Here is a 17,101-nt window from a genome sequence, read left to right on the forward strand (position 1 = left end):
ATCTCTAAAGGTAGACAACTTCCACCAGAAACAAGAGATTGATAGGAAATTACCACTGTAAGTCAAACTCCAATGAGGCATGATAAAGTTCATGAACCAATACGTATATAAGTTTTTGTCCTCGTTATCGTTTCCATATGGGTATGAGCTCAGGTAAACAAACGAACAAACTTGAGTATAATTTTTGTTGGCTTACAGTAACTCTGCTTAAGTTGTTGCAATATGTTGACCTGATGAGTCTCATGCAAACAAAGTTACAAGACAAAAAGCAAATGTACAAAAGTATTTATTGGATGAGCTCCGCAACAAAAGTAGCATTGGGGTGAGGATGATGTTCTAGAAAGTGGACACGAAGTTTATCAGATGATTCAGTAAAAAGCTGAATCATCAGAGTAGTCTCCTACTGCTCATATGCATGGCTAAACGGGTGACTATTTTCAGGAACTAATTGGCAGTGTTAAAACTACCAATTGACATGTTTACATGATATCTTTACCCTTTATCTTTGCTATTTACATGTTAAATTAGTATCCACAGCAATATGATTAATTCTGTGACTAATATTGCCAATTTTTTTGTTGTCACTGCAGATGCAGAGATTAGTTGTATATTTGGATCAACTAAAACCTGATTAGACCATAGGTTGTGGATATTCATAAAAATTACTAACCTTCCATGCCTGTGGGGCAGGTTGAGATGTCACGAATTGTACTCTCACAGCTCCATAAATGTCCATTATGCATCTAAAGAAATAATAACAGCAAAAAAGGCTTGTTTGTTTGTCGCTAAAATAAAACAATATAAGAGTTAGCTTATGATTATGCTCATCTTTGTGTCTGGTATCATATTTGAAATGCCATTATACAGTGTCAGGGTTGCTACCTTTCCAATTTCTCATCTTTTGCCACAGTATATTCAGCAACTCCACCGACCTACAACCGAAACCATACACAAACTGCTTATTGATGTCAGCAACAGGATCAGCATTGCATACATTTTTATTTCCAACAGTAACTAACCATTATAACTTTTTTTTATCAAAAATATTCAGAATATAAGGCACATTTAGACATTTTAAAAATCTTCTACTTTGATAGCATACTTTTATAAAGATATCCTTCATGACTTGATCACTGGTTCATCTGGTGGGGATTGCACCAAATTGATGATTAGCTACCTTGTTCCAGGGTAGCTGAAATCAACATCTTATGGATATATTTCCACCAAGAGCCTGGTGATATTTGTTTACTTTGACAATGCCAAAGTAAGATTATCAACATGACAGATGGTGATCTCGTCCCTGTTACAATGAAAATAAGATGATCACCACTTGAGGAGACGAAAAGAAGATTAGTGTATGTTCTACTGGAACAAAAAATTTGATAAAGTTATCATGTCTAGAGTAGCAATTGAAAAATGGTCTCACATGGTGTATATCAGTACATAGTAACAGTGAACACACTATTTCAGTCACCTGCAGTTCTTGTGGTCCAAAGATCTCACGAGAACATACATGATTAAATCTGAAATGCTGTGTCTGTATGCATATCCATCAACCTGTGTGTGTGTGAGAGAGAGAGAGAGAGAGAGAGAGACCTGAATATCGTCAGCAGGATGAAGACCTGAATCCTGTCACCTCAAAAACATAATCAAAGCTGAAAAGGCAATACATTATAAAAGATTTCTTTTCTGAAGACATTCCAACATAAGCGCTAAGTGGAGAAAAACGTCTTTTTTTTTTAACTGCACAGAATACATTTGTATTTAAAAAAAAACAGATGAGTTATTGTACATATAAAACAATATTTAGATCATGGTCAATGTTTGATCATTTGCAAGGTAGCCAAATCATACTTTAATGCATGAACAATTTTCATGCATTAAATTAATATTGTTCATCATCTTAGTTTGATGACCACATTAAAGGCCATCCAAATCATATACATTTTGGTTTCTAAATATTTTGAACCAAACTATTCAATGTCTCCTATGGCCAAACCAGTACAATATTGTGATATGCCAATATATCATCTTGCACCAATCGGTATCAATAGTAAAGAACCAAAAAAAGAAAATAGAAAGACGAATGAGGCACTTACCATATAATCTTTCTCAGACGAGGAACAAGAGAGGAATCTCCTCTTCCTCTTCTCTTTTACTCTTCTTCCTTTTCCTACCAAGACGAACAGTTGCAGACAAAGAAACCCTAGGGCTCCCAGAGCCAAAGTCGAGTGATCAGCTAGAGTATTATTAAAGTGCCGACATTAGATCATTCATTCCTTTCACATGAATGTATGACTTCTGGAAATTAGTAGGCATTCTTATGACTACTGGGTTCCACTTGCTCCTTCCATTAAAGGGCATCGATTTTCACAGCTTAGTTAAGCCTTAGTCGATCTTGCCTCTTAAGGTACCTGTCAATGCATCCGAATAAATGTTATTCTTTAAAATAAAATCTAAAAAGGCAGTTCACTAAGACATCTACCAAAGATGTAGTGCATAATATTACACACCGACACAGGTTGCCACACCTAGTTAGCACTGCATCCATCAAAACATGATAGGCTAAGTTGCTCCTTATATCAAAAGAAAAGGTAGGGAAGAGAGAGAGAGAGAGAGAGAGAGAGAGAGAGAGAGATTAAAGCTTGTGAAGCACCGGGTGCATTTATTTCACTTTTCCTTGTAATTGTCACAAAGAAAACTGAATGCAAGAACAAATTGTAAAACCTCTGTGGGGATAACTTGTATTTGTCCTTGACATAATTTTCTTGGTTCTGATACAAATTGTACTGTCCATTCTCAACGAAGAAGAAGATACTATTAAGTTGCATTTACTAATTTATCATAATTCCTGAGTAAATTTGATATAGATCATGGTTTGCAGTACCGGTCCGACAGGCTTCCGGTACGCGGACCATATGTTACCGTTCCGACACTGTAGCAGTAATGTAGTAGCACTGTAGCACTGTAGCAGTGCTACAGTGCTCGGCACGCCTGAATATACCGCTCGGTACACCTGGGTGTACCGAGCGGTATACCGTACCGTACCAGTACCGAGCCCAGATCGAAACTCCGGTACGGTACGGTATTGCGAACCTTGATATAGATAATGAAGGAAACAATAACTATAATCTACTTCAAAAGAAAAATTGCATCCAAGAACATGGAAATTCTTCCAGAGATCACAGTCTAGTCTTCTAAAACAGGATAGGTGCATTGCCTTTATCATAAATCCAAAAACAAAAAAATTATTCCATTGATGAAATTGACTGCAGCAAAAATTTATTCACCCTGCTGTTTAATCTCCTTGCTTGATCTTGGATGTAGCGTTTAGTAAAGAAGTAAAGAAGCATGACAGTCAGAACCGGAACAACAAGCCTCTCAAATAAGGTGATGAATATGCATTTTTTTGCTTGAAATTCAATTTGCTGAATAGCACACTAATGAATTCAGAAAACTCATATCTTGCTTTTTCTATTTAGACCTTAGATTTCAGGGAACTTCAAAGTTAAGAGGACAACACTTTTCTAATTTCAAAAGAATCTGCAAATACATAGTTTTAGAAAAAAAAACGTCTAATATGAATAGTTATTTCTTCTAGTGCCTATTTCATTAGTTGGAACTTCAATAGAACTAATCAAATAAACAAGTATTTTGGATGGCTATTGATCTTGAGATCGTTAACCACATTGTAGATGCCCACTCTTCTTTTGCTCACAGGGTCTTAAGACTTGTACCATGGAGATTACCGTGTACTAATGATTGTTTTAATTATTAAAAAAATTTGCATAAATTAGATCTTTTGTCATGTATATAGGAAGATAATACAGGCCCAATGACTGGTTAGCCAATTTGGGTCATGCTGATCAGGGTTTGTGCTGTATCATGCATTCTAAGATTTCCTGAGCTTGGATGACTAGAATGAGATGAATTTTCTTTTTCACAGAAAAAAAAAAAACAGCAGGTAGGGCATAATGATTATTTGACTTAGGGCTGTAAATGGATCATGTCATGATTGATATTTGTATCTGATCCAAATCCCAAATATCAAATCTAAAGACACAATGCATTGGCAGCATTTCGATCCATAACCTATGATCCAACTGGCCCAACTAACGGGGTACAAGAAAAAGAGAAGCAGAAGATGAGGGGAGATGACAGAGCATAACAAATACACACAGTTCAAATAAATCATGGGAGCAAAACTAAAGGATAAATAGAATAAGCCACAAAACCAGAAAGAAACTCTTTTAAGTTTCATTTTTTGTTCAAATTAGTAATGTCGCACAGAATTATCTAAAAACAAATATCAGAAAGCACTAATACAATATTTAACTATATCCAGCAGAACTTATGGAACCACATAATTTAGCAATGTGGGGAGTCTAGGCACTCTAACAGAAATCTTCACCTCAACCGAAAGCAAAGCAGTTAAATGAACAAGGGTTGAGTCTTGAAAAGTCTAGAATAATCTCGTCTAATGGTGCACCTTAACTTTCATGACAAGTTCTAGGTCTGGAAATGCTGAAACTGAGATCCAGTCAATGGGTTGCCAAAATAGAAAAAAGAAGGAAATAATAAACTAGGTGAAACAAAACCCAGAGATTGATGAACAAACACAATGTTTGAACAAAAAATTATTAAGTGAACAAGACTATTTTGCTACCGACACCTCCTGCCACCGACACCACCATCTCTAACAATGAGACCTCGTCTGATGGTGATCTTGCACTTACAATAACATAAGGTCAAACCCTCAGACATTTGTCTAATGGTGTAAAAGAGACACTTTGTTCTATCGTAAGGCCCCTCTCGTCTATCAGATATGATAATTATCATTGCCAGTTTAGATTGACCCTAGTCCTTCTAGCTCTGCTATCCAATTAGCAGTTGGATCAACGAATCAGCTACCAAGTCACAAACTCAATCCAGATCCAGGTTTATTAGACGAAATCTTTAAATGGAACAGCTTATGTTTGCAACCCCCAGTTTGACCATCAACAACCTTAAAATGAAAGGCACATATAAGCACATAAATCAACAAATCTTATAAATTCTGACGTTTCAAATCCAAACATTAAGTCAGATGATATCAAATGTTCATTTCTACTCACATGCCGTATTTACTTCTACTTTCATTATGTCACCACTTTAACCCGTGACTAGTTCTGGAGAAGAACAGTTAAATTTTTCTCATTTCCCAAATTTTCATTCCATGTTCATCTTTCATTTCCCCTTATATAGTACCTTGCAAAAATCAAATTGAAAAGATAAACGCAAAATTACTGATGTAAAAGTTTCATACAAGTTTGACAAGAGCAATTCAAAGTTCAGAGAAAAATAGTTCGGTTACTTGGAAGTGTAAAAAATTAAAGACAATGATCTGACATTGAGATTAGTTTATGTACTTATTCTTTCTTGGATGAGATTAGCATGTTCCACGCTGTTGTCCTTCCTAGCATATGAAAGAACACTGCGATACATGTTTAGTGTTGGTTGAATTCCTGCATCTTCCATCCACTGCAAAACCTGTGCATAAAGAACTTAATTGTGTAGTTCATGATTATGATATTAAAGATATCTTCATCTAACATGAAAAACAATGTGAGAATACAAAATTCAGATTATAATATATAGGAGGTAAAAGAAACCAATCATCAATACTGAAGCTACGCAAATCAGTTAAAATATAATCATAAGCATGAAACACAAGCAAGAAGCATAAAGAATGATGCTGCCATTCTACTATTCAGATTATCAAATTCAAATTTCAAAGAATAAATGAAGATTTAACATAAAAAAAAACAAGAAAAGAATATACAAAACACTTGAGCACTTCATATTTCATAACAAGCCAGACAAACCTCAATACACATCCTCCATCTTCCAGATGCTAAAAGATTCTTCAACAAAATTGTGTGTGTTACCAAGCTGACGTTTGAATGTGAGGATAATATCTTGTAATAAACCTGTATAAGAATAGGAGAAAAGCACTGATCATATATTGTTCCTTTAGGAGAAGTGAAAGGTATACCATAGACAACATTTCAACCATATGAAGATCACCTCTACCTTAAAATGTCAAGAGGGTAAGAATCACGACATAAGATGATTGGGGACAACCACAAATGTAAGATATCGACGGATATGTATTGAAAATCATGGAGCTGATAGATTCATGCTTTTTGCATGCCCTAATTATTAGGCAAAATGGTGTGTATAGAGTCAATGGTTTTCAAATAAATGTGTATGCCTAATAAGAGTTGTGTTTGTTCAACAGATAGTTCACTGAGAAGAAAATTTTGACAAATGGGAACAATTCGTTAAACAAAAGCACTAGAACTTGCTCTAAAGTTCAGAAATATTCTGTAAGAAAGATGAACAGATATGTTGAATTAGGTATATTTTCTTCTCAAACTTTAAATTCTTTGAACTATTTATTTTGAAATATTAGACAGACAAGGTGTAATATAAGCTGTTGACATGTCATTTACAAGGAAAAAGGATTCTTTCCAGAAGAAAGCTCAATTTCTAGATGACTAAATGTGCTACAGGAGCTGCACCAATGATGGCTACTTTTTTATTTGTACCTGATCCTTCACAAATAATATCCATAAAGTCAATGAAAGCGGAAAATAAGAGATTTCATGTCAGCAATAGGAGACAACATTTGATGTTAACGCAGTTATTGATCTGAGATTCGACCAAACTATCAAATGAGCAGCTCCAACTAGACATCATCTATGTCAAGCATGGTTAACATCTATCAGCGTTGCTCAAGTTTGTAAAACTCTTACTAGTCAACTCAGAATCCAGTGCATCCAGTCTCCATTAACTATCACAAAATTTTGACATTATGATAAAGAGTATCAAGTTTGTCCTAATTTTAACATATATGCTATCAATACCTAGTTTTTCAATTAATGACCTGTTATTGTGAAACAGATACCTTCATCATGGTCTCAATCTTTCCACTCTTTCCAAGGAAATGCAGAATCTGATTTAAGAGACCAAGTGAAATTGATGAGAATGATGTCTCCATACATTCAATCGTTTTGCTTGCTGCCCTCCAGTCTCTTACCCTTGAAAGGAAAGTAGAAATGATTTTCTTAGTAAACTAGAACCAGCTCAATTTCAAGATATTTTAAAGCACACAAATAAAATCATTGTTTTCTATATTTTAATTTCAGTTGAAGTTTGCCACTGAAGAAACGCAAAGATGCAATTAGATGGTATCACTCATAAGTTTTCAGTAGCGCTGGCATAGTATTGTGATGTCATTTTAATAAAGAATATTAGGAACTAAAGGCCTAGCAAGGCATGCACTAGGTTGTGATTTTCTCTTGTTTGTTGCAATATTGCCTAGTAAAAAAATATTGTTTCAAAATAACAAGCCAAACATCATATAATAAAAATGGAATCAGATAAAACGGATGTTAGGCAGAAAAAAGGAGGGAAGCATCACCCAGCATCACTAGGAAAATAACCATAAGAAAGTTGCAGGACCATTACAGCTGTACCGCAAATAAGTCCATTCTTAATGATAATGAATGTCCTAAGCAACCAATATCTAATCAGTTATAAAAGTACTCTTGACTTTTGTCGTATAAACAGAAAGCTTACATGCTGCAAGCATATATGACCCCAAAAGAAGCACTTGAGTTTAATGGGATATACTTCTCTCTCATCAATTCTGCCAACCAAAGAACCTTCTCAGGTTGGCATCCAATGTTCAGGGCTTCTATTAATGATGAACATAGAACAGGATCTGGCTGAATGTTATTTCTTTCCATGTCTTCAAACAGCTCCCAGGCTTTCATCCAGTTCCCTAAAGTGATTCCAAAATCACACTTAGTTAAAATTTGTTCCTTTCAAACACTCCCTGTCTATCTTAGTTTAGCAAGTAAGATACCTGCTATAGAATATGCATGAATCATGGAAGTGTATGTTATAACATCAGGTGAGCAATCAGTCCCCTTCATCATATTGAAAATAGATTCAGCCTCTGTTAGCTGGCCCTGGCAAGAAATCAACCAATGCATGTCATAATAGGTAAATAGACCAGGAACCAATTAGCTGAGCAAGTCAGTATCACTTACCTGTTTGCTGTATGAGTGGATCAGAGATGAGTAAACCTCCTTGGAAAATGGAATATTTAGGTCCATCATCTCATCCAAAAACTGTAAGGACTCTGCATATTTTTTCACCTTACAAGAACCACTAATTAGTATATTGAAAGTAATGGAATCAGGTTTTATATTATCTTCTCTCATTGACCTGTATAAAGATACAGCTTTATCATATTCCTCCACACTCATATAGCTCCCAATTGCCGAGTTATATGCAACTGTGTTTAACTTAATCCGTCGTGATCTAGCCGCTGATAGTATAGAGTCAATGTTTACAATTTGACTACATCGGCCACAAGCTGCCAAAAGTGTGCTTATTGAGACAATATCTGCTTGAACACCATCTTCTTCCATGGCATGCAACACTCCTATGGCTTCAGCCAACAAACCTGAAGATCCATATGCATCAATTAATGCGTTGTAACTAACAATATTTGGCCTCAACGAATTCTGTTTAATCATGTCAAAGAATCCTTTAGCCTTTTCGGGCTGTCCTGATCGTCCATAAGCATTAAGTAAGGAAGTGTATGATACAACATCAGGTCTCAATCCTGCATGTTTAAGTAAATTAAAAGTGGCCAATGCCTCTGTATGCATTCCATTAGAAGCATAGGCACCAATTAGTGCATTATAAGCAACAATATTAGGTTTCAGTCCTTCAGCAAGAATCATATCAAATGCCACCTTGCAATTCTCAATTTGTCCACAAGTTGAATATGCATGAATGATGCAGGTAAAAGTAACTATATCAGGCTGACACTTTGCACCTCTCTCTCGCATTGAGTTAAAAACATCCACTGCTTTTCCAAATTGTCCAAGCTTAACAAGGCAATGTATAACTATATTAAAAGTGATAGTGTCAGGGCAAATATTTGTTTCTTTCATCAGATCAAAGTAAGCCAGAGATTTTGAATATTGAGCTCCTCTTTTGAAAGCTGATAAAATAATGTTATGAGTCACCAAATCAGGCCCCACACCATTTTCTGTCATTTTCTTGCAAATTTCAAGAGCCTCTTTCCAGTGGCCACCAGATCCACAAGCACTAATCAAATTATTGTATGTAGTTCGGCTAGGAGGTATCTGCATGAACAACATGGAACATTCAGAATAAATATCATCCACATAGAAAGCAAGACAACAAAATTGAAAGATATATAAATAATACAACTTTGAGAAACAAAAAATATATATATGATATTCACATTCACCCAGCTCAATGTCAAGAGCATCAGGTTCTTATTGTTGAGTATACTAATGCTACTAGTTTACAGAAGAGAGAGAACAAGACTAATCAATTCAAGGGCTATACATGTGTACGATATAATTGTGAATACACACACACACACACATATATATATATCAATATTTGGTGAAACCTATCAAAGCCTGAGCCTTCAGAATTTGGACTGGAAGGATCAATATCATTGAACTATCATTGCCCAAGAGTTAGAACCACCATGCCAGAACCCAACCTGACGAGCCCATTGGCAAAGTAACTTGGATAGGACCTCTAATCCTAGAGCCCAAAATGCTTCAATTCATATCCTGGAGAACAAGACTGATGAATTCAAGGGCTATACCTGTGTACGATATAATTAGATTTTATATATATATATATATATATGCATATGCATATGCATATGCATATGCATATGCATATGTATAATGTATATGTATATGGATATATATGGTGAAACCTATCAAAGCCTGGGATTTCAGAATTTGGACTGGAAGGGTCAATATCATTGCACTATCATTGCCCAACAGTTAGAACTATCATGTCGTAACCCAACTCAACAGGCACATTGGCAAAGTAACTTGGATAGAACCTCTAATCCTAGAGCCCAAAATGCTTCAATTCATATCACTACTGTTTCGTCTAACCTTATATACCAACACATCCACCAATACCAATGTGAGAGTGAACATGGTTCCATCATCTCCACTTAATGGTTTAATGTACTCATCAAGGCCAAAGACTTGCCGAAGATCATTCCTTAGTGGGCGGCCTCTAATAGCATACCATGTTAGACAGATTGTCATTGGAAACAGGATGAAGATTGAAATCAAGATCAGCTAGGGAGGATAAGCTAAAGATCAACAAAATCAGTCAAATCAGATCAATATCAAAAACAATGAAAAAATAATTTAAAAACAAAATTATATTAAATAATAGAATAAACATTAGACAAACAATTTCTTTAAAAATCCAATAGTGCATGCTAAAAGATATTTTGCCTTAACATTTCATACAATAACTAATTTCCAAAAAAACCTAAATAAAGAATTAATATCCAAGAAATAAATCTCATGAAATAATAATGAAAATATTGGAGAATGATTCTTAGAAAATAACTAATGATATGCCATACATAAAGGTCCAAAATTTATCCACTCATAGATTTAAAGATAATAGTGAGCTCTCATTGTTGCGTCGTTGCCACTAAAAACACCAAACAGGTGACATGTAGAGTGATGCTAAGACAAATAGAGAACTTATTTGAGATAGAGCCCACGAGATTCTGGATTAATCCCGAAACCCACGGCAAATTCCTTAAGAAGTCTAATACTAATGTCTTCTCTGTTTCGTAGACAGTCATAGACTTTCTTTACCTTTCCTTTTTCGCTTCCCTCTTTTCCTTCCTATCCTATGGCATGGTTATAAACTATTTCTTGGATCAAGATTAAGAAATCAGGAAATCAACTGAAATTGGATAGGTCATGGATGGTTGGAATACATTGTATCATATTAGAATTTGTCAATAGGCAAATGATGAACAAAGGATTCCCTTACAGCAGAAAATCAACCTTCAATGTTTCAAACGAGGTTGCAAAGAGAACATGCTGATTGATATAGGTCAGTTTTTTCCCTGTCTGAGCCATGACCAATATGCAGACCTGAAATTTCAAATTTTCACCCAATCCATACCAATGGTCCAGTCAAAATTTGAGCGGTATAAATAGGTGTACCAGACAGTAAACCTACATACCACCCAGCACATGTACCTATGAGACAACTATCTCTTTCTTTTCTTTTTCTTCTTTATATCCCTATTTCTCTCACATGTTCTCTCGCTTCCTCTCTTATGCATCTCGTACAATATCTCCACCCTTCTCTTCCACTTCCTCCGCCTCCCAATCAAATCACCACTGCCATCTCTCCGTTGCAACACCGCTACCACCTCCTCCTTCCGCACCTCCTCTCCTGTGTCCTCTTCAGTTGGAGAAGTACTAGATAGCACAAAGACGAACCAACATCTGGCACACCCCACCTTAGCAGTACCAAATTGATCCACCAAGGACCACTATTGGTATTCATTAAGACTTAATACCTTGTTATAAAATATTGGCAACACATGAAATTTCAGTATATTGTCGATATATATACCTCAAGATTATACTGCTAGCACACCCTTTATGCCAATTGAAAGGGATCAAAATTTGACCTACCATAGTATGAATATATAGCATAGTCAGTGTACAGTTCCATGAGACTCAATGTGCCAAAACAGTACTGGGAATACACATCAGTCCAACCAAGGACTACTTGTGTGATTTTAATCAATTTCCCAAAGGGTACACAAATATACACATCATTAGAAACCCCTCTGTCAAGGACCACTAAATTTTAATCTGCTAAATTATTTTACTTGGTTGAAATTTTAATCTTTTATCTACTTTATTTTATTTTTTTTAACCGAAACATAAAAATTATAGTATCCCCCTCAGGATATCCTGATCCAAGTAATCCATTATTAGTATATATCTCTAATGATCAATCTCAAATCTAAATTTTTAAACCTGCATCTCAGCTAATCAGAGTTCATGATTAGGATCGAAAAAAGTAACAAATCAGCCTGCATTCAACATATCCAGATTCAAATCAGTAAATTTTTCAAATCATGTCAAAAGTCTTGCTCATTACCCCATAAAATTAAAGAATTGCAGTAACAATGGTTCTATGACCAGTCTTTGCTGATCCATACAGCCAAACACTAAGATAGATGGGTTGCTCTCATTTGATTGGCATAAAACTTAGGAAACAATAAAAATGAGTGCAGGTTGCTACAATAAGCCAAACAGGAAGTAAATAATCCACCATTTGGTTACTATCATTGGATGGTTAAAACAACCAGTTCATCAGAGAAGATGTAGATAAATTATCACGGAACTTATGATTAGTTGTCGATGACTTTTCAGAGCAAATGCAACATGGTCTGAAATCAGCCGTAAAGAAGAGCAAGAAAAAAATTATTATCATACAACAGTGTGATCAGGAATTCATGATAAAGTACATACAGCAGCTTGAAGCATATCTTCCATAATATTCACAGCCCAACGCCACTGACCAACTCGACCATGTGCATTAATGAGAGAATTATAGGTTTCAGTATCAGGTTTGCACCTAAAACAATGTCAGACATGCAAACATCAGATAACATCACAACAAACTAATATTTGGCATTGTTAAGCAAACTTTTCCAGTCTAACAAACTGATCAGTAACATAATCAGTAGCCTGGTATTTAAAAAGTTTACCTTCTTTACAGTCTGCATCTGAACACACACATCAACAAATAATGCCACAAAACATATCTATATTTTCATTCCACAAATAAATTACCTCCACTGTTGCATCTCAAAAAATAAACCGCGTGCTTGATCAGTTTGATTATGTTTGGCATGCAGACTAATGAGCATATTGTAGATGTCACTCCGAGGAGAGTAGTGTCTCTGATTTTTCATCCACCGGAACACATGTACAGCATGATCAAGGGAACCAGTACTTGTTATTTCCTAAAAAATACCCAAACATAAAAATTTTATTTAACTTCTGCACATTATTTTGTTACTCACAGACATAGTAACAATTGTAAAGCATCCAAATAGTTTAAGCACTTTATGCATTTAGGATGAATTGGCATAATAACTGTAGTAATAAACATCATATATCAGAGTCTACAACTGACACAAAAAAGATTATAAGATCAAAGTTATCAATCTTATAGCTCAATGTCTATACACATGTCATCTACATATATGCTGTATTTATGGTGTGAGCCAAGATTGCCATGTAGCAAATTCTGCACATTATGTCCAAAAGATGGTACCAACTCCAGGACATATAATATGCCTGTTTCTGTGGTGTATATACATAGGCATGGCACAGGGAAAGTACCTCCAGGTTGCAACATACTGGCATAGCACATAGATGGAATGCAACATAACACAAAGTTGCATGGTATGGGTGGCATCAGCATGTGTTGTTATGAACTGCATATTTTAAAGTACTAGTTACTACCTTACTGTGAAACCCATACTCATATCTTTGGTGGCACAACTCAATGCAATATCTACCCTGCCTTTAAGTTGTGCCGGTGTTTTTTCAACTTCAGCTACCAGGACTTCCTTTCGTTGTCCAGCATTCAAATTACTAAGTTCCTTCTCTTCTGGAATTCAAAGATCTATTGTCAACCTTAAATATCCTTAAGGAATCTGCAGCTGTTTTAGCCAAAATGCACAATGACCATGAAAGAATCCAAAAAACTCCAAGGAGATAAGTTGAACACTGAAGAACATAGCCTTTCTGAGTCAGGATTCTTAATATCTCAATTCCTTCTTTTTATGTAGGTCACCTGCTAATTGTTACAAGTATCTTTAAGTATCCTAAATCAGCCTTCACTCGAAGTGCACCAAGTAACATACATGACAGACACTGAAAATCACTTAACATAAACATCTTGTGCAAAATGCTAGTTGAACCCTCATCACACACTGAAGTCCTAATACTGTATCTATGCAGGCAAATCCATTAGTGGCAAGTTTTTTCTTTTTCCTTTTTAACAGAGAAGGCTAATGTGTTCCAAGTAACAGCACTATCCAACATGCAGCACAAAAGTACTGGCTACAGGGTAGCACATGATACAACACATAAATACCTAGATCCTTAAGCAATTTATTTTTAAAAAAGGTACACCCAGCACACAAGCCTCCCATCAATGCGGGATCAAGGGAGCATCAAATCACAGAGTCTTACCCATAGTAATTTTGCTAAAAAACTAAAACTTCTGGCACACGAACTCTTTGCATCAGTCAAATTCCATAGATCAAAGGAAATGATATTTAGGCAGTACGAGTATCATCTGTTTAAATTTGGAAGTGGACACTTTATGTTCACATCTAGGCATGCACCTCCACCAAATTAGTTGAAGCAATAAGTGTGCAAATTATTTCAGCTTGTTTTATGAACATCATAATTTATGGTTTGCTTAGAGACCACAAAGAACTGGAAATAAATAGGCAATCTTAATTCGTTCCACAATCTTTCAAATATCAGAAGCTGGGTCTTGGTTTTCAAAACTGATTCAACTAGTAAACTTTTGTTCTAGTTCATTTGAGAACCTAGTACGATGTTCTAAACAGTCAGGGAAGGTTTGGAGGCTGGAACATGTCAGTTACCTGTTAAGTCTTAACGTAGGATAATACAAAATTGTCCATATAAAGGTGGTAACTGTTGAATACCACTGAAGAAAGAACTACTTGTTGTCAAGTTTACCTTTTCTATGCACTCCACTTACACATACCCATACCTTGTTCAGTTGGTCTTATATTTGCCATATTAAATCATGGAACCGTATCTCTTAGTTCCTATGGATTTAATCAATTTGGGTGTAAAATCAAATGATCCAGTGTGAGAAGTTGACAACTGATACATTTAACATTAATTGGATCAACTTGAGAACCCCATCCAAATATTTGACATTAGATTTCACAAGTTTGCATGTTGAAAAATATCACTTGCTAAATTAATGCATTGTCATTAGCTTTGATTGGCATGTCATTTGATACACTGCATTGCAATGGAGGGTTGAAGTGTTGGCATGTGTCTTTTGGGACATGCCCCCTGCATAACACAAGCTAGTCTCTTCTCAGTGCAACAAATTATATCATAATATACAAAGAATTTATCCTGGTAGGATATGATAAAAGCTGACAGAGTCTGGCTCTTGTCATTGGATAAATTCTACCAAAACTTAATCACATCAGTCAGGACCTGTCCAACAACCAATCTTACCTTTATAAATCCCCAATTTCTTCAATATTTTGTCCATTGTTCATCCAATAACATAAAGCCAAGGCATGCTCCATCGTGTATGTTGGTAGGAAATCTCTTTTCCCCATGGAAAGTACAATCGCAAGCCTAATTGTTACCCGGTAATACATGCCTATATGATTTCAAAGATGCTACATTTGTTCCATATTGCGCAATCAACCATGTAATCTCCCCTCAAAAAGTATTCGTGGACAAGGTTTCATGATATATAACGTGTGAATCCTCCGCACCAGCGGCAAAAAAAAAAAAACGAAGGCGGGGAATTGAGACGTACCCGAATGAGGAGAGGGAAGTTTTTCCGAGCGAAGCGACCGGCCCAGCGGTTGAGGACGCCATCGATGTCCTCCCAGTGGCGCAGCCTCATCACCTGGTCGACGACCTCGGAGAGCTTCCAGTCCTTCTGCCAGCGGCTGCCGTCGACGCGGAGGCGGTACCTCGCAGGGATCTCATCCTTGCGGGCCCCGCTGATCTCGGTAGAGACGCGGCGCTCGCCCTCGTCGTAATCCACGAAACCCACCACCCTCTTCTCGTCCCACCCAGACCCTTTCTTCCTCCGCTGCTGCTGCTGCTGCTTCTTGGAAGCCGGAGCCGTCGGCTTGATCCAAATCTTGCGCTGCGGAGTCGGGGATTCCGGGAGGTTCGCGGAGGAGGGGTTTGGAGGAGCGGGAGGGACGGGTTTGGTGGAGAGCGCGCTGCTGCAATCCATTGGACTTGTGCCGGCCACAGCTGGGGAGAGGGAGAGGGCGATAGGATAAATAGCAGCGGAGGCGGTGAGGCGGATAATTACCATATTGTGATGTGACGTCGAACTCGATATGCACCCAATGACCCAATTTTGACATTTCAATGTCAATTTTCGACTCAATTAACGACATCAACATGCATTGCAATCAAGAGAATCAATTCCACATTTTAAGTCTTCAATGAGGACCATCACGCATTGTGGATTTGGAATATACGTTCAAATGCAATTGGACCATGCCCAGAGAAATTAATCTAAATTAGACACATATATAGATCTAGAGAAGGTAGGTTCATGAACAACCATCTTGCTCCCGGAGGCACCTAAAGAATCTGATGAAGCAGTAACAACGGAAAGAAAGAGAAGAGGGAAAAAGAGAGACAAACCCAACAAGAAGAAGTAGCAACCTAATGACTCAAGCTTCGTTCGGAAGAGCGTTTAGAAACATGGGATTGAAGAGAGGAAAAGAAAACTTACAAGAAGCCCTAAGAACATGAACAAGCCTATTGTAATTCAAGAAGGAAAGTAAAGAAATCCCAACAGAGATGATCCAAGAAGCCAAAACTAATTCAAGAAGGGGGCCAAAAAAACCAACCTCGACGAGATCTTGGAGGATATGGCAGTTCGCCAAGCTTCACCTATGCTCGCGATCTCGGGGGCTATAGCGGTTCCGTTCCCCGACGAAACTGAAAGCCCGGTCGAGATCGCACCAAGTCTCAGGAACCAAGAAAAGCCGAAAAGGTTCGAGAACAAGAAGCTCTGAAATAAGACCACGACCAGAGGAGAGGATGAGATCATACGATCTCGAGCAGCGGCGGGAGGAGGAGAAGAGCAGCGAGTCTGGAGTCGCGGAGTGGCCCGCACTGGTGTTATGTATGAGCGCCCTAAGATTCCCGCGCCGGCGATGATCAATGCATCAAGATTCCCACACAACCGACCGATATGCGCGCACGTCCCGCGCGTTAACCGTTAGAACTCTAAAATTATTCATATTATTTTGAGCAAATAGTATTCATATTATAATAACGCCGTCACTCAAATATGGCAGAGAGTATATTTTGTTATATGTTTGCAAGCGACAGAGACGTATATAAAATATATGAACAACCTAAAGAAA

The 17,101-nt window shown here is 36.9% G+C and overlaps 1 protein-coding gene across 7 annotated transcripts; it reads right to left on the minus strand.

The window, feature by feature from the left end:
- Positions 1 to 761: 761 nt before the first annotated feature.
- LOC103992443 (pentatricopeptide repeat-containing protein At2g41720) lies at positions 762 to 16,823 on the minus strand. 7 transcript variants are annotated; one of them, XR_010497957.1, is made up of 14 exons: positions 16,580 to 16,823; positions 15,517 to 15,968; positions 12,753 to 12,925; positions 12,429 to 12,534; positions 8,100 to 9,209; positions 7,913 to 8,018; positions 7,624 to 7,828; positions 6,950 to 7,082; positions 5,865 to 5,969; positions 5,409 to 5,529; positions 2,100 to 2,414; positions 1,475 to 1,557; positions 1,103 to 1,300; positions 764 to 932 (listed from the first exon to the last, which is right to left on the minus strand). XR_010497957.1 is itself a non-coding variant. In XM_009412138.3 (11 exons), the coding sequence occupies exons 2-11, from the start codon at positions 15,946 to 15,948 to the stop codon at positions 2,389 to 2,391; spliced, it is 2,517 nt and encodes an 838-aa protein (XP_009410413.2). In that variant the 5' UTR covers positions 15,949 to 15,968; positions 16,580 to 16,823; the 3' UTR covers positions 934 to 2,388. The 7 variants fall into 7 exon arrangements, 1 of the variants encoding a protein (XP_009410413.2); XR_010497954.1 differs by having other exon boundaries at positions 762 to 932; positions 1,475 to 2,414; XR_010497953.1 differs by having other exon boundaries at positions 763 to 932; positions 1,103 to 1,629.
- Positions 16,824 to 17,101: the final 278 nt, after the last annotated feature.

The sequence above is a fragment of the Musa acuminata genome, chromosome BXJ3-7, assembly GCF_036884655.1.
Source record: "Musa acuminata AAA Group cultivar baxijiao chromosome BXJ3-7, Cavendish_Baxijiao_AAA, whole genome shotgun sequence".
In the NCBI taxonomy this organism is placed as follows: Eukaryota; Viridiplantae; Streptophyta; class Magnoliopsida; order Zingiberales; family Musaceae; genus Musa; species Musa acuminata.

Excerpts from the sequence above, each read along its gene's own strand:
- LOC103992443 (XM_009412138.3), bottom strand. The coding sequence starts at position 15,948 with ATGGATTGCAGCAGCGCGCTCTCCACCAAACCCGTCCCTCCCGCTCCT. Across the intron at positions 12,535-12,752 it reads TTTGAGATGCAACAGTGGAG|GTGCAAACCTGATACTGAAA; the intron begins GTAATTTATTTG and ends ACATTGTTTTAG. Across the intron at positions 2,415-5,408 it reads TCTCATCCAAGAAAGAATAA|GTACCTTAAGAGGCAAGATC; the intron begins GTACATAAACTA and ends ATGCATTGACAG.